The sequence below is a fragment of the Haliaeetus albicilla genome, chromosome 2 (genome assembly GCF_947461875.1).
Source record: "Haliaeetus albicilla chromosome 2, bHalAlb1.1, whole genome shotgun sequence".
NCBI lineage: Eukaryota > Metazoa > Chordata > Aves > Accipitriformes > Accipitridae > Haliaeetus > Haliaeetus albicilla.
The window spans coordinates 27681532-27707900 of NC_091484.1; the positions used below are offsets into that span (position 1 = coordinate 27681532).

The window sequence follows — 26369 nt, forward strand, 5'->3', positions numbered from 1 at the left end:
CATACAGCACTGCATTACCAAAACCTTGTCCACCCCAAATTAAACTTAAAGTAGGCATACTTTGACACTGAAAAGGTAATTTAATGTCCTGAAACTGGGCAATAAGCCAGTTGCCATCAGCAGTCCACACTGGAGATTCGAGCATCTCCAACTTGTTACTTCCCACTGCAAAGAATTATACAGGTAAGATCAGTGCTTTGCTGATAAGAGAAAAACAAGGCTTTAAACATTCAGTTTCAGCTTCGCAGTTCAGTTTTGCCAATTTATGCAGATAAATCAGCTCTAAGCCACTGACTGTGAGATTCAATAAAGTTCTTTGGAAAGACATAAGCCCTTAAAATCTACTTCATGATTTACAAAAGCACCACTCATAAGTGTTCCTGTTAGAGCCCTAGACTGCCACTTTTATATGATGGGATTTGTTGTCTTCAATGAAAGGTGATAATAACAACCTGTGACTGTATGCACGCAAAGATTTAATTGACAGCCTGCCCTAGACACAAAGGGCTACCTGCAGTTTGCTTATACAGTAGAAGCAGCAGACTAATTATAAATTTAACTGGAGCACCAGTCAGGTTTCATACATAAGCCAGTATTTACAATGATCACTGAGAACCATTCTCAGCTCGGACCTTATGAGTCAGATAGTCCTCCTATCTGAATAACTGTATTTTTGCTCTATATCCCACCTCACAAACATCATATTTTGGTGAGTTCTGGAACATATCCTGATTTTTTTTTCTCCGGTTATGCATTTATGACTCATTAAACCAGATTTCCAAAGTTATTCATGTTTACAATTATATAGATAGGTAGATTTTCTGAAACATGCGAGTCAGTTGTCTGACTACCACCACAATCAATGGCAGGGAGGCATCTTCTAGCTTAGTGTTGTTTACAATATTAATAGGTGCTCATTTACATACTTAAAACATTGAAATGCAATTGAAAATTTGTCTCACATTCAGAATGGGTGGGAGGAAAAGGGGAGGCTGAGGTAGGTTCTATCATTTTAAAGACAAAAATCACAGATAGTTTAACACGTATGGAAAATCCACTGAGAAGCGCCAGTAACTCACTCTCCCAAACAAGAAAAGCCTCTGAAAACAATATAGCCTATTGATGGCACCAAGAATTTACCTTTTTTTTTCTTTTTTTTTTTTTTTTCTATGGGTGTGTTGAATTGTGGCTGTGGACAATAAGCACATTCATACACCTAGAAACAGAGCCAGTATATCCTTGAAAAACAGGTTAAGTTGCTAGAAGGGCTATTCAAGTATTAATTAGCATTCTTCACTATTTAGGACTATGATTATTTTCACACACAGGGAAAGCATATGTGTTGATTTTTCACAGTACAATTCAACACACTCACACAAACATATTTGTGACTCCTAATGCCATCAATAGACTAAATTATTTTCAGTGTTATAAAACTGCACAGCCCTAATCAGTACTGTCTAGTGATTAGTACTGGTTAATATTCCTCCCAACATTCACTGCATGTTGAAATACCTAACCTTCCCCTCCTGTAGGTAGTTTTTTCAGCTACTGGTACCAAAGACCTTGTAGCTTGACCTACTAAAGCATCAGCAAGGAGGACATACAGGATATAGGTATAATTCTCACTTCTGAGTATGTCTCCAATAGCTCTCATCTGTGTCTTCACCAGACACTTCCTTCTCCAAAAGTTTCTCTTTCAGAAAAAATTTTACTAATTTTTACAAGCCCTTTTCCCTTCCCTTCAAAGTCAAGAGCTATGCCATGTAGGGAACTTCCTCGATTTTTAACTGAATCTTCTGTAATATTCAGAGACTTGATACAAAGTGCTTCTGACTGAGACTCAGGCAACAATATCACTACTGTATTTAGTGAAAAAGGAAATAAATCATACACACACAGAACAACAGAGACAATAGAGTTCCATTAGGTCAGTTTACTCCTTCCCATGTCCACACAGATCTACTCTCTATGGTACATGTTATTCCTCATTTTTTGTTCTTTCTTGGTTTTAAATGTCAATAAGAGAAAAGAAAATGTATTGAAAAATTTGTCTTATCTGCTGCACACAGAAATTTGCTTTAGTACTTGCAAGAAAATAAAGCGAAAGAGATTCAGCTCCTTCACTTTATTTTTTTTGAGAAACTTCCAGATATATACTCTGTGGCTAACATCTTCAGCTTAGCAAGAGATTTATGTTGTATAACAAGGAGAGCACATCTCAAAACTTCATTCATTCATTTTTCAGTGGGCAGACATTTCTCATCTTTAATAGGCCTTTGCTCAAAAGCTGAAGTTATTCCAGCAAGACTCATGCTCCTATATATCCATTCCTAAACTCACATTACCATACATTTCATCTTTTATTTGCTTGCACAAAGTATCAGCTTTTTTGCCTGCACCTGTTTTATTTCAGGAGATCAATCTATCTTCAGCATTTCTGCTTGTACTGTTGTATACTTGTTGGTGGATTGGCATATTATAACATCACTAACAATACTTCCGAAATTACTGAAAATTAATCACAGAATGTCATCATTATTTTACCTGGTCTCATTTGTCTAACATTCAAATTATCTGAATGAAATAAACAAAACTTTAAACATGATGAAAAATGCATAAAACTCACAGAGTTAATGGGCAATGTTTATTGACTCACTTCAGTTCTGTCAGTTGTATAAAAGGAGTGTGAATTCAGCTGTGTTTCATTGGTCATAGTGGAAGAGAGCAGATGAGATAATAAAGAATTTGAATCATGTATTAGATAGCAGAGAGAGGTTTAGGTGCCTATAATTGTCTGCCGCTTTTTTTTTTTTTTTTTTTTTTTAACTTACTACAAAACTACTTCCTTGCTTTGCACAGGCTTATATATTCTGCACACCTGCATTCATCCCTCATCTATTGACTTATAAACATTCTGGATTTAACAATCCAAAGCATGAGGGTTATTAAAAAATACAGCCCATTCCAATTCTTTTATTTCCATTTCTTGTGTTTATCATTATTTTGTAGGACTGACCTGGGAGGACTCCTGATGATAAAAGCTGAAGACACACAAAATCACATTATAATCTGAGTTATTTTGAATTTGCTTTGTGTTCTCATGGATTTATATTTGAGCTTACAGTAGAGCTATGATCATGAGGAGAAAGATTTCAAATCACACTGATAGCACCCTTTCCACAAGAAATGCAAATTTGACCATCCTGTCTCATGGTCGTACATGCAAAATACAGAAGGGGCCACCAAACTAAAGCCCTGACATATTAATAATCCAATCAATGTGCAGAAATGCAAATACAACCCAACATCATTGTTACTTACCAAGATGTGAGAAGCTGCAGGCTTAAGAGAATGATGTCAGCAGGGACTTTAGTTTCCTTTATTAGGTAACAAATAACCTGAGTTGCCATTGGTTGGGTCTCATTCATTTGTCACGTAATATCCAATAACTCAGCTTTGGTTTTGCTGAACACATTTGAATTTGAGCTACAAAAAATCCCATGCTCCCTTTCTATCTGATAATATTTGCCATTGTGATAGTCTGAGTGCTTTTGAAATCCCAGTGATGCTACCTAGGAAGCCTGACCATAACAGCTGTTAATAACCAATTCACAAAATAATAATAATGGATAACTTGACAAAAAATGTAGGCACACCACCCAAAGGCTTTGGTTATAAATGACAGGTTAAGAAGGGAAGATGCACACACAGAAGAGCCCAACACATGTGAAACAGAGGAAGGTATTGTTTTCTCTTTCGCTTGACTTCCCTCCTCCCTCCTCCTTCCACCACCTCTGATTCTATGGGATTTTAGACCAACATAACTCAGAAACAAATGAATTCTACTCCAGGAACAAGATTCCATACAGAGTGCGTTTTGTACAGTCATACAGAAAGGAAGGACTTTCTATATGCCATAGACTGGTGTCCCATAGGAAACTTACTGCATAGTCCATTCATCTTTGCTTGTCAGAAAAAGCAGCACACAGTGGATTGACAGATGCTCACTGCATACCTTTGTTCTCAATGAAGATTTATCACTCATACTAAAAATTCTCCTATCCTTAAGCCAGTGAAAAGGAGAGGGAAAGTAGACACAATTAGAAAGAAATGCTGTAAAATAGAAACAAGTCAAAATCACGTCTCTAATCAAGTATTTCCTCTGGGCACTAGGCAGCTATTAGGTGGTTTGGTGCAAGCTTAAGATGTCTCACAAAAGCCCCTTATCTCCAACAGTGCAGATGAGGTTAATGGACTCATTTTCACTCTGTGGTTCGCTTTCTCTGTTCTGCTTTTTTGTTTTATGCAGATAATTGGAAACAACAAAGAAACATCATTCTCTAGAGCTTAGTAGAGAAAGGAAGTTCACTTCCTTCCAAAAACCAAAATTTGACACAAGAAAGAGAAGGAAAATAAAACCAGTGGGGAGAGAAGAATAGTTATACAGAAGGGTAATAGACAATTAGAACCCATCTTCCCACGTAGACTAGCACACATTCACTCAATCTACAGAAATGCCTGATCTTTAGCACAACTTCTGTTAACATTCAGGCTTGACTAAAACATCATTGCTCTCTGTCCCTTGGGAGGATCCTAGTAGTGCTGGGAGACAGCACAGGAGAGGCACGAGAGAAGTAAAAAAAAATACTTTAACAGTACTGAACGTGATTTATTCTCTGACAGAGAAATAAGGAATCCTCTTATGATTTACTCTTATGATTTACTTATGACTTTTCAAGACTAGAAAAGTTAGTTTTATGGGCAGAAGTAAAAAAAAATTCTGATTTTAACATCTTTATTCAAATTCTGCTGTACATGTTGTAAAAATCTGGTTTTGGTGGTCAATGACAAGCATTTCTATTCAAATGAACGAATAAACTAAGCAATAGCCAGAACACATTTACAAACTAGTTTTGAGGGAAACTGGGAAAGTGTCAATCAGGTCTGGCTTCTCTCAAAGGCCAACTTTCTCAAAATGGTAGCTGGAGGCTGCTACTAGACAGGGAGGTTGACTAACCAGGCCCAGTATACTACTCGGTGTCCAAACAAGCTATTCTTTTGTTAACACAATGTTCAACTGGCCCTTACTGTACCCATTTGCACACACAGAGGGAGGGAGCACTCTGACTCACAGGCTTCTTTCTGCCTGTGTCAAAATTTCTATGCCAGGAGTAAATGCACAAAAGTCTTGTGTCTCTGCATTTCCCCCTATTATTTATGTAATTATACTGGTCTGAGCCATAATCCAGTTCTAATCAAAATACTGTGAGTAAAATTAAGGACTTTTCCAGACATCACTGCGAACCTATCTGTGTAAAAGGCAGCTTAGTATTTCTGATTTATCTGGAATGTTTTATCATTACATTTGGCATAGTACTGTTCTCCTTGTCCACTCAATCTTTAATCCATTCCCAATTTTGATAGACTGTCTATTTTATTATGAAACTAATATTATGGGATATTGCCAGTGCAAAGTTATGACAACAATATATGAAAACGATCATTGTTCTGAAAAATCGACGCTGTGCCAAAAATTCACATTCAAGTATGTGGTACTTCTCTTACGGTAAAAGCTGTAGTTATGATCACAGAAAAGGTCTATCTGTAGTGTCTGCCTTACTACTTTGAGGCAGTACGCATTTTATTGTAATTACTTTTCTCTTTAAATTCTCCAATATATTTTTGAGAAAATACTGTACTACAGTGTTGAAATGCAACCTTTAAATCTTTTCTTCAGCAAAACCAACACCATTACCTATAGTATATACTTGTTATATTGACACCAGGAGACCAGAATATAGAGATGCACTTATTTTGAAATGAGGGAAAGGGAAAGTTTGTAGAACAAAACATTTGCATACATGTGGTATCTCTTTCAAAGATGAAATAGGAAAGTTTAAATCAGACAAGTATACATGTTCGGAGCCTTCTAGAAATGCTGTACGAGCTCTCTGAACACAAATTCAATGGACTGAGATTTCTCAGTATTTTTTAAGATCAAGAAATATAGCAGTGGGATGGGATGAATATCATAACACTCCTATCTTTAAAACTCATAATTTAAAACTTCTGCATCTGTGATGTATGTTTGAATTTTAGTAATACATAGGTTTAATAGTCAAAATACCTGTAACTATTGTATTCAGATCTCTAGCAAAGAAATCTACTGGATTCCTTTTCACATTGAAAATCTATCATCACCAAAGAAATGATAATTCTTTCTGCTAGCCATCTAGCAGTTCACAAAAAGCCAAACATACTATCCTCTGAATTCATGAGGCAGTTGTCCTTTTCCCAACCAATTATGCATATTTGCAGAAAAAAAATATTTGACACTTTCTTAGCTGAACTTACTTCTAATCAAAATAATGAAAACATCTTTGATGACAATTAAAAGTGGTGCAAATGTTTGAAGTTCCCCACTATTCTCACCTCTACATCCTCTTCTTGCAAATATTACTTATTAACAGCCATAATTTGGAGTGCTTATAAATTAAAATAAGGAGGAACACATACATGTAAGGGAATAGAACAAAAATACCTTTGCCTCGTAAGATACAGACAGTGAATATAAAGATCAGGTTTCTAATACACATCCAAAAGACTGGCTTTAGGTTGCAAGTAATCTCTAACTAACATATATATATATAGCAAAATAACTAATATATATATAGAAATATTCATGTGGGAGCATACTAAAATAAATGGGTTCCTCATATCCAAGTCAGAAATAAAGCTTCCTCAGATTTACAGCTTGAGTTAAAATGCAAAAGTACAGTGTTGCAAATGCAGACTTCCTATTTTGAAATAAAACTGGACATGAAGGTTAGGACACTGCTATTCTTTTGATGCATCTTTCAAAGACCTTTCAGATTATAAAAGGTAATAAGGAAAACCAAAAACTCCACAGCTTATGCAAAGGGACTATGTATTTGGGTGAACAGATGTGCAAATGAAACTTTAGAGAACGCATGATTTACTTTCATATCCCACTAGAACAATATTTACATGCACACTTTTTTTATGGAAGGGTGCTGTAATTATAAAGTACTGGACAACAATTAGAAGTCAAGCAGATTTCAGAATCCAACTGAAATGACAACAAAGCAACCTGTATTTTGACTGAGAAAGGGTATAAAAACTACCTGGAGAAACTAGACAAACTATCCCTCACAACCAAAGAGTCAGAGGTAAAAGACATTTCAGAAGAAATCAATCACTCTCTCTCCAGAAATGCAATAATGGTCTGGGGATTTTACCTATGAAAATTAACAGAATTTAACACTGGATGTATTATGTATGGCATTGCATTTTCTCCTCTATGTGCTTAATAACGTCATTTAATGAGAATGTCTCAGACTGCTCTGACAAATTTAAGGTAGTATGTTTCAACAACAAAGTAATTTTCAGGCTTTAGCATGTGGCAACTGGTTATGCTAGAACTCTTATTTGAGGCAATATGCTAAAAAAACTATTCAGGATATTAGCTGAATTAAGGATATTGGAAAAGACACATGTTGCAGCAACAGGAAGTTTAACTCTTGTGACAGATGAATTTTAGTTTGGTAGTATTTGTCTTAGATTGTGGTCTATCATCATTGCCACAATGTTTCCTGGAAGTGTGTGTCATCAGTATCTGCAGCATTGGAATCTATTTTTTATTAACTATATATTAGTTTTGTAACATTATTTAAACAGTAATCTTCATATGTATTTTTAACGATTCCATTGATAGGAGATAATGAAATGAGAATAACCTTGAAAGGACTTTTTCCCTTTTTACTTAGGGTACTTCATATGCTACTATCTTTTTTATCACGATTATTTGTAGTATCCCATTTATATTTTATTTTGATTAGCTATGCACCTTGTAAGTTTGAAAAAAAACCCCCAGTTTTCAACACTGATAAATTCTACTTTCAAAATTTGTGTTCTCTCCCTGAAGCTTTCATGTGCAATCTCAAAGATGTTGGACACTTCAAACGTACAGCTTATCACTCTTTTTTGATCATAGCATTTGAGCTCGCTGAGAATTCTGGTTGAACAAAGATTGCAGGTCATTGCTGAAATGGATGTTTTTAAAAAAAAACTGGGTAGCAGTATGAAAAATAATATTTACATTTGAGTTAAAAAACCCTTAATGACCTTCCCCTATAAGATAGTAGTGTATCAAAAATATTTTTGGCATGCTAAATAGGCTTTTTAATATAGAAATTTAAATATATACTTTAAAATTCCAAGAGTTTTGATGGCCTTTTTTGGTTTTCATAAATGTTAACGTAGGAGAGCAAAAGGAATAAAAATTCAAGCCACCATGTGCAAGAACTCTTTTTAGTATGTGGTCTGTCAATAGACAGAAATATGAACAATCTAAGGCTTCAATTTATGAAAGCTTCTTAATTACCCACAATCATGATAGCTTTTAAAAAAATCAGCAAAAGGTTAAGACCTGTCCTGAACAATGATACATTTTTGTCTTCAGGATTCCAATCTTGGAAAGATAAGTTTATGTCTCTTCTCAGTGCCATTTAATTAAACTACTAATGGAAGGTTCCCATCTCCGAGAATTGTCTCTGAAATGTTCAGAGAACATCTGTGAAATCATTCCAAGTTAGATTGACTCTTGTACAGATCTTCTCAGGGTTTCTTTCGCAAGGATGAGGAGGTGTAAAAAGATTATTAAAAGTGAAATTAAGTTTAGTATTTTACTTTTTGATGAGCAGCACTTAGCCATTTTAGCCATATTAAGATCTATATGAATGAATTGCATCCTGAGCTCCATTTCACCCATCATGTAGATTAAAAGACAGCAGCACTTTAAGCAGATATTTGTTTTGGTATTTTTTTTTACCTCCAAAGAAATATTTCTCTCCAGTCTTAACTTGTAGAGGGCTGTTTGTTCGAACAGCTGAAGCTTCATCGCCATCAATGGTGAGGACAGCAAAATTTTCCTTCGCTAGGAATCGGACTTCATGCCACTGCCCATCATTGAGACCAGAGCCTATGAAGAACAGAAAACATTGGAACATTTTACTTAGTCCAATACATATTATCTTTAAGTGGTTTTTGTGTCTCTCTCCTAGGCTCATTATGTAAGGTTTAACAAAGGCTATTGCAGAAATGAAATATTTTTAGTGTAATAACAAGGCATTGTTATTAAAGGAACTATTACCAAAAAAATAACATTATATTATAAATACAAGTCTTGGAACTACCAAAGTGTCCATGCTGTCAGGAAAAATTGTATCTAATTACAAATGTTATCACTCACCTTTCCCATCAAAAGGCCATATTCTACATTTTACTAATAAAGAATATCTCTTAATTGTTTCTATGATCAGGTTCAAAAGGAAAAGATGCTAATTAATCCATTTAACTACAGTGAGTAACAGGTCCAAAGGGCACATTATGGTCACGATTGCTGCCTTTATCAAAAGCCTGATAATTCCAAGAGAAGGGAAAGAAAAAAATAGGAGGGGGAAAGGCTCACGTGGAAGGTGAGTTCACAGCTAATCCTGTCATTGGGATGTGGGGCTAGTCATAGAAGATGAAGATATTATCACTGAGGCACTGCAAAACCAGCAAATGTCTGCCAAAATCTGCAATCTTAGGGGAGCACCATCCTCCCAATACTGATAGCAGTGAAGCAGATGGATCTGTTCATTCATTCAGACCTTTTAAAAAAACAGAATTTATATACTTCTGACACATCTCCAGCAGATGGCAGGAAGCCAGTTTGCCTGGCATGTTAAGCTACCATTAAAGAACGGTGAAAGAGTACTAGTTTGTTATGGTCATTACCGAGCAGGCAGGTTATGTTGGGTCAGCAAGTTAAGTAGCAAACACAGTAGTAAAAGTAAATTCCAAGTTATAGCACCTCTTACAAGTGATGTTCTCCACCTAGATAAAGGTGCTAAGTCACCTTAGCAAAATGTCATTTGCCAAAATAAACCACAATGCAATAAACTCTTTCTAAAATTAAGTGCGATGCACAGTTTCAGCCAAAGTACAATGGAAGAGAAACCTTCCAAATATTCAAAAGAATGTTATCTTCTATGAACAAGGAATAATACTCATGGCAAACAGATATACCTAGACATTTAATGAATAATTTTTTCCCACTGCTTCCACATGTTTAAGATACAAGATCAAGTCCTGAAATAACATGGGAGTGTTATACCTTGGAATATTCACTAGTGTGAATAAAAGTGGCAGAAGCCTCTTAAAAAATGTATCTGTAAGAAATGTTTCTACCAAAACTTGTTCCATCTAGTGTAAGAAGAGAGGAAAGACCTAATGTGCTAAACATGAGAAAAGTTGTCTTTCTGTTTGTAAGCTCCTTTTAAATTTTCATTACATTTGACAAGGAAGAAACAGAAAACACATAATTATAACCCAGATAAAATTAATTTCTAGTGATAATAAACTCAGAATGGAAAAGAAGATACACCTTCTTATAGGGTTCCAAACCAAAATTGTTACAGTGGGTGTTTCTACAGCTGAAGTTTACCAGAACCTACTTAAAATCCCAATCTTCCAGCTCGAGATGACCTATCATTAAAAAAATCTATGTCAGTTTTTATCGAGGTATTCAGTGTTGCCTTAAACTGAGTAACAATTAGAGGCTTCTGGACAAAATTAAAACTTGGCTATTAAGACACAATGGATGAAAACGGTGGCATGGGCAGTTCGTCAGTGAGTCCAGGGGGAGGTACATCTAAAGCACTCTCTGGAAAGGGGGATATTGCAGAAACCAAGAAACAACGGGACATTAGGCAAGAAAGCGTCAGCCTACCTTGCACCACCGTTTGTATTATATCAAAAGATAAGCTTTTGCGCCTTGACAGACTGCAGCTAGAGAGAGGATGTCACACCTCCAGTGGGTTCCTCTAAACATGTCCACCTCCCATGACCATCTGAAACGTCATTGGTTTTCTCTTGCTCCTGGACCGAATTTGCAGGGGCGTCTGAGGTATTTACATGGCAAATGTCTCTCTCTTAAAGCTTTCACAGTAGTAACTTTCAAGGCCACTGCTCTTCGTGATTTGATACATTTTTTTGAGATCATTCACTAAACAGACAAAACCGCCTAGCCAATTTAAACAGAACTAGATATAAACATACACACAAAACTCTACCTGGTGCAGGTGCCCAGATGCCGGCAATGAGTCTGCTGCCTCTGCGGTCTCTGTGAGGAGAGGCCGGGCCGCCCCGGGCCGGACACGGCCGGCTCCCGCGGCCGGGCACAGCCGAGCCCCTCGGGGAAAGCGCAGCTGGAAGGGAGGGGGCAAAACGGTGCCCGGCGGTGAGGGGAAGAGGGCGAGAAACAGCCCTGCGAGCCCCGAGGGGAGAGCGGGAGGAGGGGGCTCCAGCCGCCCCCGGAGCAGGTGGACATCCATCTCCTGAGGGAGCTGCGGCCTGGGGAGAGGCCCTGCTGGGCCAGGGGAGCAGCCTGAGGAGGGAGGAGCGGCAGAGAGGAGCCGCTGTGTCCTGACCATCTGCCTGTGCTGCTCGGGAGTAGGAGGTAGAGGAGCTGGGAGTGAGGAATTGCAGCTGAGCTTGGGCGAGGGAGGAGGAAAGGTGTTGTTTTAATCATTGTCTTTGTTTCTCGCTACCTAAAGCTATTTTAATTGGCAATAAATTAAATTCAATTAATTTTTCCGTAAGTCAAGTCTGTTTTGCTTGCAACCGTAATTGGTACGTGACATCCCTGTCTTTGTCTTGCTCCACGAGCTTCTCAATCCTATATTCTCCCCTTGTCCTGTTGAGGAGGAGGAGTGAGAGGGTGGCTGGGTGGGGGTGTCAGTCAGCTGGCTGAGGTCAACCTGCCACCACCGTTGATGGAGCTAAAGAGAGATGATTATGCCATGAAATTGGAAGTTCACTGTATTTCTTATAATAAGGTTTCGTTTGCCTTCCTCACCTCTTGAAGATATTCTTTCATAAAAGAATGAACTGATGGCACTAATGAGAAGTGTTTTAAATTTAATATTGCAGGACATGCGAAATACCTCAGTTATATGAATCTGTATTTTTTGACTGCATACTTTAGTCTGCTCTGTACACACCAAATAAATGAGTGTCACAATACCCATGTTGTTCTTGTATGACATATTTTAAATAACACTAGAACAGGGACTGGAACCATGTATGCAGGCTAAAGAGACAATCTAGACTATGTAGCTATTACTGCTGCATGCTTTATTTCCTGACTAATCTTTATCAGAGAGTTCAGCTTACTCTTTTAGGAAGAGTGAGATGTAAAAAAAGAGAAAAATTAACTCCGCTCAGCTTCTCCCTGAACAAATAGCCTAAATACTGGGGCAGGGGGAAGCAAGCCATCATTTCCATCAAAAACAGTTTTTGAATGAGAGTCCCTCAACATTTTGGGATGGTTTGTTTTGTGGTTTGTTTTTTGGGGGGGGGACGGGAACGGGGACGGGGACGGGAACGGGGACGGGGACGGGACGCTATTTGTCCAACTCAACATGGATTTCTCCTGGAAAGTGCCAAAATATTCTTTCTTTAGCACAGAAACAGGTGATGCTGTATGCTGAATTAACAAGTGAAAATGGTGCCCAATATAGTAGTCTAAGAAGTGCGCGGTTACTTCTACCCAGTATCTGTGGCATGCTCTCCTAGTATGCAGTGAAAGGAAAACACCTCAAGCTCACTAGCACCACACTGAAAAACTGAACATTGCAATGAGTCCAGGCAAGAAGCAGGGGAGGGAAGGTGGATCAGAGCATGAGGAGACCTGCAAATTACCAGCAAAAACTAATTCCATGCATTCTCTCTGTGTGCGCAGCATTTAGCAAAATACACTAAGGGGACACATTGCTGTCTGTAAGCTGCTTGCTAGAGGCATGACTGGAGAAGCACTGGTATTTTGCCTGTATCAAAAATATTTGCCCCTGCAAGTTGGCATTGTTCTTGTCAGTTCCTGAAAGATGATACTTTATGAACTCTTCACTGTATTGCCTACAAAATGATTGTGAGTTAAGGCTGTCTTCTTAGCTACGTGTATTAACCATCCTTATGGAGCTTTACAGTAAGACAGTAACATTCCAACTCTTCTGGCCCAAAGTTTCCACAAAAATCCAAGTGCAATTTTACATTTGCTTAGAAAACATTTTACAGATACATTTTTCCATGGAGCTTACCTATGAATGCTAATGAGGATTGCTCACTAGCACCCAGCAAGTACTCACTACTGTCTTTACAGAATTGTGCTCCCCAGTGGTGCAACTAAGAGCACCTTTTATCTCTGCCACTCTTTTTATCTGGTTTTTATTTACATGTGTTTTAGAGCCAGTAGTGTCAACTTTCCTTTCTTAATGTGATAATGCTCTGTTCCAGGGACATAAATTGGTATTGAGATACATGGTATAGTCTCCCATAGGGGATAAGTTTGTACAGCTGCATGACCTATTTTTATTGTAATGTTTTATTACATGCCTCATGTGTATTGAAGAATTATTTCTGCTTGGACTTAAAAAAAGTCAAGCTTAACTGAGATCTTTCTGTAAACCAAGATTCAATATTAAGAGTAGAATATGGCTCTTTCCATTACAAAAATTTTCAGCTGGAAAGTTTAGAACGGACAACATCCCAAACACACAACAATGATTTCTCATTGCAGTTTAATCTCTTTTATCTAAGCTGATATACATATTTATTTGCATTCTTTTTTTCTTCTTGTAACTTTCTGATACACAAGTTGAGAAAAAAAGAAACATACTGCTGCCACCACAAATTCCCTGCTGAGTTCTGGAAAAGCTGGTTTCATATGCAAATCAAATATGTTAATGAAATGCATCATCCCTATCTAGGATTTCTATTTAAATGACATTATTTTAAAAGTAGGACTCTTGAGGTAGGCACTTTGATTGAACAAGAAGAAACAGATGTTTTGCTTATTACAGACATGGAAGAAGGACTAGATTGACGAACACCAAAAAAGTACAAGAGTTTAATACATAATGGAGAATTTAGAAAGATAACATCTGGTTGAGTTATGCTTTGAAGAAAACTATAGTAGCAAAAATCTCAAATTCTTCTACAGTTATTCTTGTGCGATCAAATCTTCCTGTAAAAGGCACTGACCCATACCGTGGCTATTAATGAGTGCTAGATTATACAGTCTGTTGGTATAAATGGACTAAATTCTTCTGAAGTCAACAGCATAACATCTGCTACACCAGAACAGAACCTCATCGTAGTTTTGATATATGAGTGAAACCCAAAATTCAGTTAAAATGTTTAGGAATAAAACAGGGCAAGAATAGTATCATTAGCACTCCATGAAGCGCTGAAGCAATGTAAGGCTATGTGGCTGCATACTGGTCTTCAGTTCCTACCGTTGTAGTAAATATTTCATATTGTAATTTCTTGTAAATTCTTATTAGGAGATGAAACCCTAAATACTCAGGATGGGGAGATACCGGAGCGGAACAGGGAACACACACGCATGAACAAGCCTCTGGAAGCACGGAGGCTTTCCTGGGTATTCAGCAATGACTGTGTGGATTCCCTGTAACCCAGGAATCCAGAAGTCCAGTCCAAGTTTCTCTGCTAATGGCGAGACCCACCCTATCTGAGGCTGAAGGCAGAGGGAGAGGTTTGCTTGCAACTGCTTTCACTTAGCCAGCTGACACCATGTTTCATCTGAGGATGGTGGTGTATTGATATTCCTGCCTAATCCTGCGCTAATTCAGTACAACTTTGCACCAGTATTTCTGACTATAAGAAAACAAGCCAACAATATTTTGTTTGAAACATTCAGCTGTGTTCAAATATACCGCAATATATGCCAGTAATATTCAACCAGAAAAAAAAATAATCACCAGGATGTAATTACAAGCGCCGTACTTTTCTGTTGTTTAACTAATCATATTTTTAAACGGGAAAAACAAAACCAGAACTCTTCCTATAGTAATATTTCAGATAGTTTATGGAATAACATATCTAACTACATAATCTGTTTTAGGATTTATGATTCAGAAAAGTCCATTTCATTTTTAGTTTTATTCATTTTTCAGCTGTCCAGGTGATCAGTAAGCTAAGACAGTGGCAAATGCAGCCTTGAAGGGATTTTAATGATCGAAAACTCTGTTCTCCAACAAAACCAAAACATTCATGACAAATTTTGTCCTTGTGATTAAGCTCAGGGTTCTTTTTTAAGGTGAGTAGTTGGAAACATGCCAAAATTTTGCCCATTGGTGATATTTTATTTATACTGAGTTTTCTCTGCAAGTTAATGCCAGAACAAAAAGATGAACATTTAGCTTTAAATACATCTCCAGCCTTGTATATATAGGATGTATTTAAAAAACAAACAAACAAAAAAGTAGGTAATTTTCCTATTCCCATAGTTAATACTGTTACGCAGTAAACTGAAAATACAGCAAATACATACATCTAAAATGCTGCAGACTCTTTATGACTTTCAAACCTATATTTATAAGAGGCTTGACTACTGGTGATTTGAAATGGACCATAAACCTAGCAAATAATCGTCAAACTTGTAATGATTTTTTTGTTCTGTCTTTTCGTGAAAACTAATAAAACCAGATGAAAGCCTGTTTGACTTGAATGACAGAAAAAATAATGTTTTGTAAATTCTAAGCTTAGACACTTGCAGAATCTCATGCAACTGCTGAAACAATTTCAGCTTTTCAAGCACAGGCTCCATCCTTTCTTCTCACTGTTCTTCTCACATTCTTTATTTTCAGAAAAAAAAAAATAGCGTTACTATGCCTTAGATATGAAAAGATATACACCTGGAAATTGGAATCTCTGTATGTGTTTCAGCTTGCAGAAAGGATGCTGTCGTTAATGAATAAATACACCTTTTTCCACTGCCCTCTTCCTCTATTCCAGTCCATGTCAAGTCAGAAAATGTTGGCTCTAATAATGCAATCTGGTGCTCTGGAAATGCACAGGATTTTGTACATGCTCAGTGGTAATCATCTCAATGAATGGCACCAGGATTAATTTTTACTAAGAAATAGACTATGGCTGCACATCAGTTACCTAGCATAACTGTTCCTAACTTCCTCAAAACTCATTCTATATCCGCATCTAACTTTATCTATTTTTTTAACTGACAAAACTATGATTACTATACAGCATTGTGCCCCATGTCCAGATAATATGTCATCATCTTTTAGACTTCCAAACAGTTATCTACATCTTTAAGAGTACATAGAACACAATCTTCTTTCTTTCTTTACTTAAAACTACAAACATGCTAATGCAAAATCTGATCTATTCTTAGGTTTCACATAATTTCAATAATCATTACTGAAACTGGTAATTTAACTATTCTTTATCCAGCATACACATTTCATATAAGAAACCTCCCATTTTTTTTAGAAAAGGGTTTATATTTCTTTTTTCTTATTTTTTTCCTGTAAATTTTAAGAAATAAAACGTCATAGAAACAGCATTATACTCATAAAGCTTTAACTTCATTTTATAGTTTTTACAGTCTCGTGCCAGATACCATTCTGTACTGAATTATTGTTTTTATATGTTCAGCATCTTAATATTTTGTTTTAAGTGAGCTAACCAGAACTTTCCTTTTCATGTTACGAAACTTAAAGGTACTTGTTTTATGACTACTATTCTGTCACATTTATCCATATTAGATGCATTTCTTCAGCTTTTCTGGGGGTGGCCTTACTGAATTGGAAGCCTTTCTGTATCACTACAATTATTTATAATATTTACTGTATATTTAGATGGCTAAATTGTTAAAAGAATACAGCAGGCAACCTGCTTTGCTTTTTCTTATCTTTGGACTAATCAAGTACAGATACCTACAAAAGCATGATAGAGATAGTGCCTATTCTTTGCACATTCATGCCAGATAAATAATACATAAAAATAAAATAACTAGATATTCCAGACAGGGGAGGAAAGTGAATCCATAACTTTTAATTTCGTAATACTGAAGTATTCACTGAAAAGAAGGATGGACTAATTCTTATTTCCTTACATTTTCTCACAGGCACCCAACTTGAACACTTTCACTTTGGCTTAAACAGAATACTTACTTACAAACAAAACAGAATTTGGTGGGGAGGGTTATGTTGGTAAGAAAAAGCAGATACAAAAAAGCAGTAAAAAAGCCATCTGACTAAAGGTAAATTGACATTTTCTGACCAACAGCAAAAATCAAATGTAACTTTGTTTTGATACTGAAATCCCTGAGACGCTTTTCCCAGTGATGGCTCTGAATCAACAAGAATATTTAAAAACGTGCTTTAGTGGGAGATCACTCAAGGGCTTAAAAACCATGCACATCTTTAAATACTCTTCCAAATTGAGGCCTAAATATGTCTCAGACATCCAAACAGGTCTTTCAATGCACATTTTCTAGTAGTTATCAATGCATGATTGAGAGCTTGAAGCATATGATGGGGGAAGAGATGATCAAGCTTTATCACCTTACTTGTAGTACACTAAAATATCTTTATGTTGTTCATTTGGCAATACTTTTAAATCAGCACCTGTAACACTTTCATTATGCTTCTGTTTAGAAGATACACAAAGCTCTAGGCACAAGATTTTCTGAAAGGAAATTCACATAGCAGCCCTTTTCATGTCTTAATCCTATTATACAAAAATCCTTTTTATCATTTTATCTTCATTGTACATGTGCCCCACATAATAAATAGAAAAATTATACTTTTCTTCCAAACACAATATAGCACTTTTTAGAAGGATTTAACTGAACCTCTGCCTCTGTCACAGAGGCAGGAACTGTAGAAAAAGCAAACCCACTGCTCCCCACCAGAAAAAAAATACCAAATGTGGACATAATCTAGCAACTACCAATGACCAATCAATTATTCTTTCTTCAGGATTATTTTTCATTAAACTCAAACTACATTAAATTATTTATTCTTTAAACTTGCAATACTCCACTGCCAGAACCAAACAGTACTGTATCTGAAGACTGATTTTCTTTGAATGGCTGTCCATGCTGTGGTTGAGACCCTACTAGTGACACCTTGAGGCTGGACTTAACCTTGCTTTAGACCAGTTCTGCAGCCATATACAAAACCAGTGAGAAGGTTCTCACCTTCTCATGCTCAAAACCCAGCAGAAGGCAGTTTTGTGCATGAACGAGAAACCTATAGAGGTGGAGGTGGAGGTTTACATGTAAACTACATTTTGGTTTTAGTTTGTTGCTGGAGTGTGTGTACAAAGCAAATCTCGCAATTGCCCCATATAGTGGACCTTGCTTTGTATTATTATCAATCTCAAAGCCTGAGGACTGTATTTCCGTCAGATGAATCTAAGTCCAAAGTAACAAGCTCCATTCTCAAGTGTGCAAACGACATTGCATGGACTTTCAGGTCCAAGCATGAACTGTTCTGCTCTGCAGATCCACTCCTATCGTTCTGCACTGTTTGCTACTACAGACATAGCCAGGTCTGAAATGCTGAAAGCATTTGCTGAGGACATTGGGAAATTGTTTTGAAAAGAAAACAGCCTGTTCTCTTCTATCAAAAGCCTTAAGGAAAAAAGTGATAAAACATTGCTCTGCCATAGCACTCTGTGGGGTATTAGACCTACTGCAAGGGAGAAGTTCAAGTGGCATCTCCCTGCCCCAAGAAAAATATATTTGCCCCAAAATTTGCATGTATTTGCTGGCACAGATTAACTTTTCATTTCTGTTAAGTATGTGTATGTCTTTCAAAACCAGAAAGACAACACAAAAAAAAGAATAAAGTTCTCAGTGAACCGGAGTAAAGTCTTAATATAATGATCGCTTCAAATGATCCACTTTATTAACTAAAAATATTTTTTTTCATACATTATGTTATCTTTGTTAAGGGCACAGTAGCAGGTACACATAAAATAAAATGTAATAAAATACAGTCTGTCTCAAAGTGAACCACAATAAAAATATTTGGACCTTAGGCAGTGGTTTTCTAAGAAAACCATAAAAACATAATTAAAATGCTAGATTTGCAGGACTGCTTTGCATTTTACTGAATATTGCCTTTCACAGCCTGTTCTTGGACAACACAAGTTATACCTCGAAGTCAAGAAGAAATACAGCAGAAAGTACGTGCTCTGACTCTGTCCATGAACTATCTCCTAGGTTTTAAAAGCGTATTTCATGCTGTCCTGGTTTCAGCTGGGATAAAGTTAACTGTCTTCCTAGTAGCTGGTACAGTGCTATGTTTTGAGTTCAGTATGTGAAGAATGTTGATAACACTGATGTTTTCAGTTGTTGCTAAGTAGTGTTTAGTCTAAAAGTCAAGGATTTTTCAGCTTCTCATGTCCAGCCAGCAAGAAAGCTGGAGGGGCACAAGAAGTTGGCACAGGACAGAGCCAGGGAAGCTGACCCAAACTGGCCAACGCTGTATTCCATACCATGGGATGTCCCATTTAGTATAGGAACTGGGGGGAGTGGGGGCGGGGGATCGCCGCTCGGGGGCTAGCTGGGTGTCGGTCAGCGGGTGGTGAGCAATTGCACTGCACATCATTTGTACATTCCAATCCTTTCATTATTGCTCTTGTCATTTTATTAGTGTTATCATTATCATTATTAGTTTCTTCTTTTTATATTTTATAAAACCATTCTTATCTCAAATCATGAGTTTTGCTTCTTTTCCCGATTTTCTCCCTCATCCCACTGGGTGGGGGGGAGTGAGTGAGCGGCTGCGTGGTGCTCAGTTGCTGGCTGGGGTTAAACCACGACACATGCATTTATTTAGGAGGAAGTATCTAATGAAAGCAGCCTTTCAGCATAAAAGAAGTTCTAAGAAGCAAATAAACTTGAAAATATCTCCAGCCCCTCTGTTTCCCTGCCAGTTCAATACAGCAGTATTTCCTCTCTGCACCTTACACTAGGGGTTGTCAAAGACTAATGTGTAGTTTAAATGACTAAACCTTATGCCTTTGGAAAGGTATCAAACTATCTATTCTTCAAATATACATTGTCTTATTTTGCTGCTCTTTACCACAGCATTAGGTGAACCCTGAATTTCAGTGAAGTTTTCCCAGACTCCTAGAAAATGAGGAATGACTCCAGCCCACACCTGATGAGAGAGGAAAGGCAGTTCTTTCAAATACAGCCGCACAGTGGTGTATCATTCAGTACAGCAGTGAGATCAGAGCTGAGCACTGCTACAGTGCTGGGTGCTAGAAGCGCTACCTTTGAAATCCAGACTGAATCCACCGGCTGCCATGGAGGAGACCCAGGAATAGAACAGCCCTGTCAACATGACTGGTAGGACACCAGGAAAGCTGGCATGGGAGAAACATGAACAGTGATATGTACCTCACGTTGTGGGTCATATCTGTATCTGCTAGTTAGTAACAGAGGGATTAAGGGACCAGAAATGGTGATATTATCAATACAACTTTAAAATCATGTGCCTCAAAAATAAAAAGAATATTTATTAAAGATCCACACAAATATGTCTTTGTCTTTAAGCTACAGGGAGTTCAGCTGGGGTTTATGCTACTGGAGAGGTAATTGCAACAGAGATCTACGTAAAACACCTCTGCTGACGTCCTAAACCTACGGGCATCCGTACCGGCTCAGAATTTAGGCCAGCAAATGGAAGAACCCTGAATTTTCAGGGAGCTGGCTTAGATGAGCTGCAGTATCTTTCACACTCACCAGTCTGTGATAATCAAAATCATTGTAATGGAGAGGCAGTAGCTTTTCCCAGTTGCAACTGCTACTAGATTTCATTATAGAAGAATTCGCGCCCAACTCAATTTATATCTACTGTACCCACTCATAATTACTGAATCTGTTCTGACAGTGAGGGAATCAACCTGCATTAAATTAATACCTCCCGAGCTTGAAGTAAATTTGTTTAACCAAATTGTCCATTCTTTTGCTTTGTAACTTCAACCTTTGTTCAGTATTTGCCTCCCCCTATGTATGAGTAGAAAAGCTATTTTTATAACCCCTTCTAAATTTTATTCACAGTACAATCTCCTTAAAACTTTGCTTAATGGAAAAATGCATGATGGGAGTAAAACATTTTAAAACATCAAAGGCATAGCTAGGAAAATTATAAATACTGTGTTCACTATCTTGTATATAAAATTGCCTTGTTCTTACCTATCAAGTGCTTATTTTGTCCCTTTGTGGTCATCACAACTCTGACTTAAAGTATTACCCTTTAATCACTAATTTCTAATGCTCACCTCAACATAATCATTGTCAAAACCCAAAGCAACATACTAACATCACCTCCTATGCTACAAAAAAGTATATGTAACTGCTGTTTTGAAGAAGTCTTCCTATACATATGCATAAAGCATAGATACCTATGGCACTGAAGAGAATTTTCTGCTTTGGATCTAAATATACACCTACAAAGATGCATTTTTCAGAAATATAAATGCTTTGAAAAATGACCTGAGATAATAATTATCAATACTACTTATCATATTTTACAGGTTTAAGTGTATGATGGGAGGCTGAGTTAGGACAGTAAATATGGGCAGGTATGCCTTTTCCTTAAAGTGGGCACACCAGAAAGACTTACAGAAGCAAATCTCTCAACATTGGTGTTGAATCTGTCCCATTATGTTCTATGTGTAGGTAAATTAAAACAGGGGATCTTTGTAAAACAGAGAGACTGAGATTCACTAATGAGAAAGAAATGCATCTACTACTATTATGACATAAAAGAGTATCTCTTTATAAGATCAAGCCTTAATGGTTTGTAGTTTGCACATGGAATGTAAATAATAAAATATATTTTTTAAAAAAATATTAGTTCTTCATGAAGTAAAAATATGGTACTTGACAAATGGCAACTAATAAAACAAAAATAGTCCTAAGCAGTTACATCTGTTAAGGTAGGGTCTGATTAGTAATTAGGGCTCCATTGCACAACATACATACTCAAAAGAAAAAGACATCCAATAGCTTTACATGTGCAATTACCCTTACAGTTAATGGAAGTTGCATGTGTGTGTACATATAAGGGAAGAATGTGGCTCAGGTTTGCAAGGTCTCCAGAGGTAACTTAGTCTTGGAGGTAATAACTGAACCTTGACTTTGAGAAACTGGAATCACCATCACTGAAGGCAATAATTATGCCACAGCCACTGTTAGAACAAATTTCTGTGTGGCACTGCAGCTCCATTCTTGGATATGCATTGAACCAATTTCTGCGTTGCAATGCAGCTCCATTCTTGGATCTGCATTGATCTTTGTGTGAGTAGAAGGACCAACAGTTAGTAGAGTAGGTATACAGAAGACACTCAAGCTGAAGACTCAAACTCAAGTGTGAAAGTTGTTCACAAATAGTAAGTTTGTTTTCTGTTCAATTTCCTTTGGGTGTTTTGTTAGGGAGAATAATGATAGATTCTAACAGTTCAACAGTTTATTACAGTGAAGTGGAGTACTAATCCACATATCAGAAGTTTTATTAAGCTCTTTAGTGACTACACAGTTGTAATAGCCACTTGATTATTGCTTTTTACTTCAGAAACATCTTTATATTTTATTTAATTTTTTCTTTGTTCTAGTAGGCAAGAAAAGAAATAAATTATACAAGAAAAAAATAAAGGAAAATGACAGAAATTGTTACATCTGGCAAAGATTAGGAAATTTACAGTTTAGTCTAAATGTTTGTCAGTAATCATCATTCGATACTTAAGAATAAACTGCCACTTCAAGAACTATCAATAATTGAGATGTCTTTTCCAATTTATTCTTTTCCTGTCCACTCACCTTTTAATAATTTCATTGTTTTTTAAATCACAAGTGAGACCACAACAGAAAATAGAGAGGTTAAAACCTGGCAGATTTTTTTCCCCTTTCTGCAGCTTTTATTAAAAATTATTAATGCAAATATAGATTTTTTTTAGGGTCAGAAAATTTCATCTCACTCCTCACTGTAAAATTTCTTTTTGATAGGAACTTGAACTGTACTGCTATAATAATTTTTCATTGCAGATTTTCTGTTGCATTTTATGCATTAGGTGGTCTGTCATATCCATAATTAGTAATTATAGGACCCACAGTCAATAAATCATGAAAACATATTATCTTTGCATCATATATTACTTGGGTTAACAACATTCTGATGCATAGTAGTGGCTGTCACTAGCATTTTATGAAGATAAATCATTGAACTACACAACTCATAAGCTGAATTGTAATAAATCATTCAGTTCACTACTGTTAAAGGCCTTGTGACATTGTCAGTTAAACATGGCTGAGCACAACTTTTTGATTGTAACAGGAATACATGCTGCTGCTGACAACTGCACCCATGCTGGCAGCCTGGAGACCAGTGAGGGACTGTTGGGACCAAGTAATCTTAGAAAGCCTGTTCTCATTCAAAGCATCAATAATTTCATTTAGTGGGATCTGCTGACAAAACCCTCCCCTCCCTGAAAACAACAACAAAAAGAACTAAAAACTATTTCTTTTAAAGTTTGACCCCTTATACAGAGCATACACACCTTACAGAAAAGTTAGTACAGATATTTGCCTTGCTGTCATTCTTGAAATGCCAGCATGGCAAGAAATGCCTCTGTTTGTGCAATGACGTAACTTTTGAAAAATAGCATACTATAGAATTGTCATTTGGTGTTCTAGTGACAAATGAGGAAAAAAAACCCAAAACTTAAATTATGATCTAAAATGAGGTTACTTTTTAACATAACTACCACATGAAAGTTGCTACAAAAATTAGTAAATAAAAAGCCAAGTAATTTTAATATGAAATTAATTCTGAGGACTTAATATGTTTTTTTAAAATTCTCTAAAATATCCCTTTACAATAAACAATGTTACATACATTCTTCTTCTGAGCTACTGAAAACCTGAACGTGATTTTGTTGCTTAAATTGATGCTTACAGAGGATGTTACACACTCAAAATCCTACCTATTTAATTTTACGTAAATTTATCTGCCTGTTCCACTTGTTCATTACTGACACAAAGCAACTTCAACAATAAAATACGTTCTAAAACACCAACAGCTTTGCAATTGTCCTAAAAATCCACAGTAAAGAAATAAATACTAAACAAATAAACATATTTACTGTAATAAATCTGTTGTTTCATGCATGACTTGCCTTCATATCACAGAGACCATCTGGAAATGGATTTTTAAACAAAACTTTGCTGAAAATTTGGTGGTGTAACTGATGTTGTTTTACTTTTAGTTTGATGAAAACCATAATAAAGCCACATCTAAGATTCCAAAGCATCTTAAATGGAAATCGAATTTCATTATGGATTGTTCCTTATCCCTTACTGGCAGGAATACTGGTTGAAGTAAAAAACTTCAAATAACACTTTTACCAAAATAATTTGTCTATATGTTGCTTTTTAAGTCATTCAGTGCAAAATAATTTAGCCAGCTGTTTATAAAAACTTCCCATGCTACTTTGCTTAGGATTGGGTTAAACAACACAGAATACAAGGGTAGTTTGATAAACCTTCTTGTTCTGTATTTGCCAACTTCTTTTAAAACTGCTATGACCTGTCAAGCTGGTAATTAAATGTTGATTTATTACAGAAGGCTGGTAATTATTGTTACTCATTGCTAAGGACTTAGGATTTTCTTAGCACTATAGAAAACCAGGAAACACACAAAGTCCTTAGTGTTTGCTTTCATTCTTTTAATACATGGCAACAGGATAGCCATTTCAGCTTCACATACTAATGTTAGGCTTACAATTTGGATCAAGCTCAGTCACGCTTCATGTAGTTTAGGTCTTTGTAATGTTACATTGGTTCTTACTGTTACTATGACATAGGAATCTCCAGTTCATTCAAATAAAAAGCACTTCTAAGCCAGGAGGAGGAACTTTCTCTGGGTTTCCATAGAAATGTCATGCTTTGGGGGAAGTTGCTCCTGCTGAATTAATGAGGTTGGTTATGATAAAGCTGTTCAGGTCTAACACTGGGAAAGCACAATAAAGCTTGCATTTGGATGGAAAATCTGGAAGTTGACTGAGATAAAAAGTAAAAAGAATTTAATCTGGATAACAGTTTGAATTCTAATGCTCCTCTTTTTCCAACTGCAGCCATATGGAATGAGCACATTCACTATTAGTCCTGCTGATAGCAAATTAAACATCCTAAGCATTAAACTTCTAAGTCAAAAGAATCTGCAGTTTCTTAACATAAATATGGGAGGCAACCTGACAGGCAAATTGCAGGTCTAGATTCCACTTCAAACCTTTCCTCCCTTGTGAGTTTTCAAATCTAAAATGAAGGAGTAGGCTTCTGAGTTAAAAACCAAGAGCCCATGTTAACAGCATGAGTGATGGTTTGTTTATTAATGATCCAACAGTTCTTGGCCCCTGTCATACCCATTTTTAATAGGCCGAGTATCATATAGCAATGCTGGGAGAACTCTGGATTTTATTTCTCGTATCTGGAATGGTTCTGCACTTGTATATCTGACATCTAGGTGGGAATATTCCAGCATAGAACAGGTATTTGGAATTACATTTAAAAATTTACAAAAATTACATTTAAAAAACAACATGATGAACAAGGCCAATTCAAGATAAGGTGTTACAGTGTCATGGTTTAACTCCAGCCAGCAGCTAAGCACCATGCAGCCGCTCACTCACTCCCCCCCACCCAGTGGGATGGGGGAGAAAATCGGGAAAAGAAGCAAAACTCATGATCTGAGATAAGAACGGTTTTATAAAATATAAAAAGAAGAAACTAATAATGATAATGATAACACTAATAAAATGACAAGAGCAATAATGAAAGGATTGGAATGTACAAATGATGTGCAGTGCAATTGCTCACCACCCGCTGACCGACACCCAGTTAGTCCCTGAGCGGCGATCCCCCGCCCCCACTCCCCCCAGTTTATACACTAGATGTGATGTCCCATGGTATGGAATACAGTGTTGGCCAGTTTGGGTCAGCTTCCCTGGCTCTGTCCTGTGCCAACTTCTTGTGCCCCTCCAGCTTTCTCGCTGGCTGGGCATGAGAAGCTGAAAAAATCCTTGACTTTAGACTAAACACTTCTTAGCAACAACTGAAAACATCAGTGTGTTATCAACATTCTTCACATACTGAACTCAAAACATAGCACTGTACCAGCTACTAGGAAGACAGTTAACTCTATCCCAGCTGAAACCAGGACATACAGTCTATTTCCAAACATTCATAATGGTTGTGAACACAGTGCAAATATTGGATAGCTGTGCAGGATGCATGTGCATCTACAAGGAAAGGTAGAGGAATATAAAGTATATAAAAATACACAAATGTTCTATAGGCCTAGGGTTTGCAAGAAAGCATGTTAGTGTCTTCTGAAATGAACATATAAAGAAGTTTGGGAATTATAAGGCAAAAATAGAGGGAAGTCAGTCATCTTTGGAAA

General features: G+C 36.8%; 1 protein-coding gene across 3 annotated transcripts in view; it reads right to left on the minus strand.

The window, feature by feature from the left end:
- Positions 1-26369, minus strand: part of CNTNAP2 (contactin associated protein 2) — a 1232776-nt gene that overhangs the window by 544597 nt on the left and 661810 nt on the right. For all 3 annotated transcript variants that reach the window (XM_069811947.1, XM_069811956.1, XM_069811963.1), the window contains one exon: positions 8855-9004. In XM_069811947.1, the coding sequence (XP_069668048.1) occupies positions 8855-9004 (150 nt within the window). The remainder of the gene's footprint in view (positions 1-8854; positions 9005-26369) is intronic.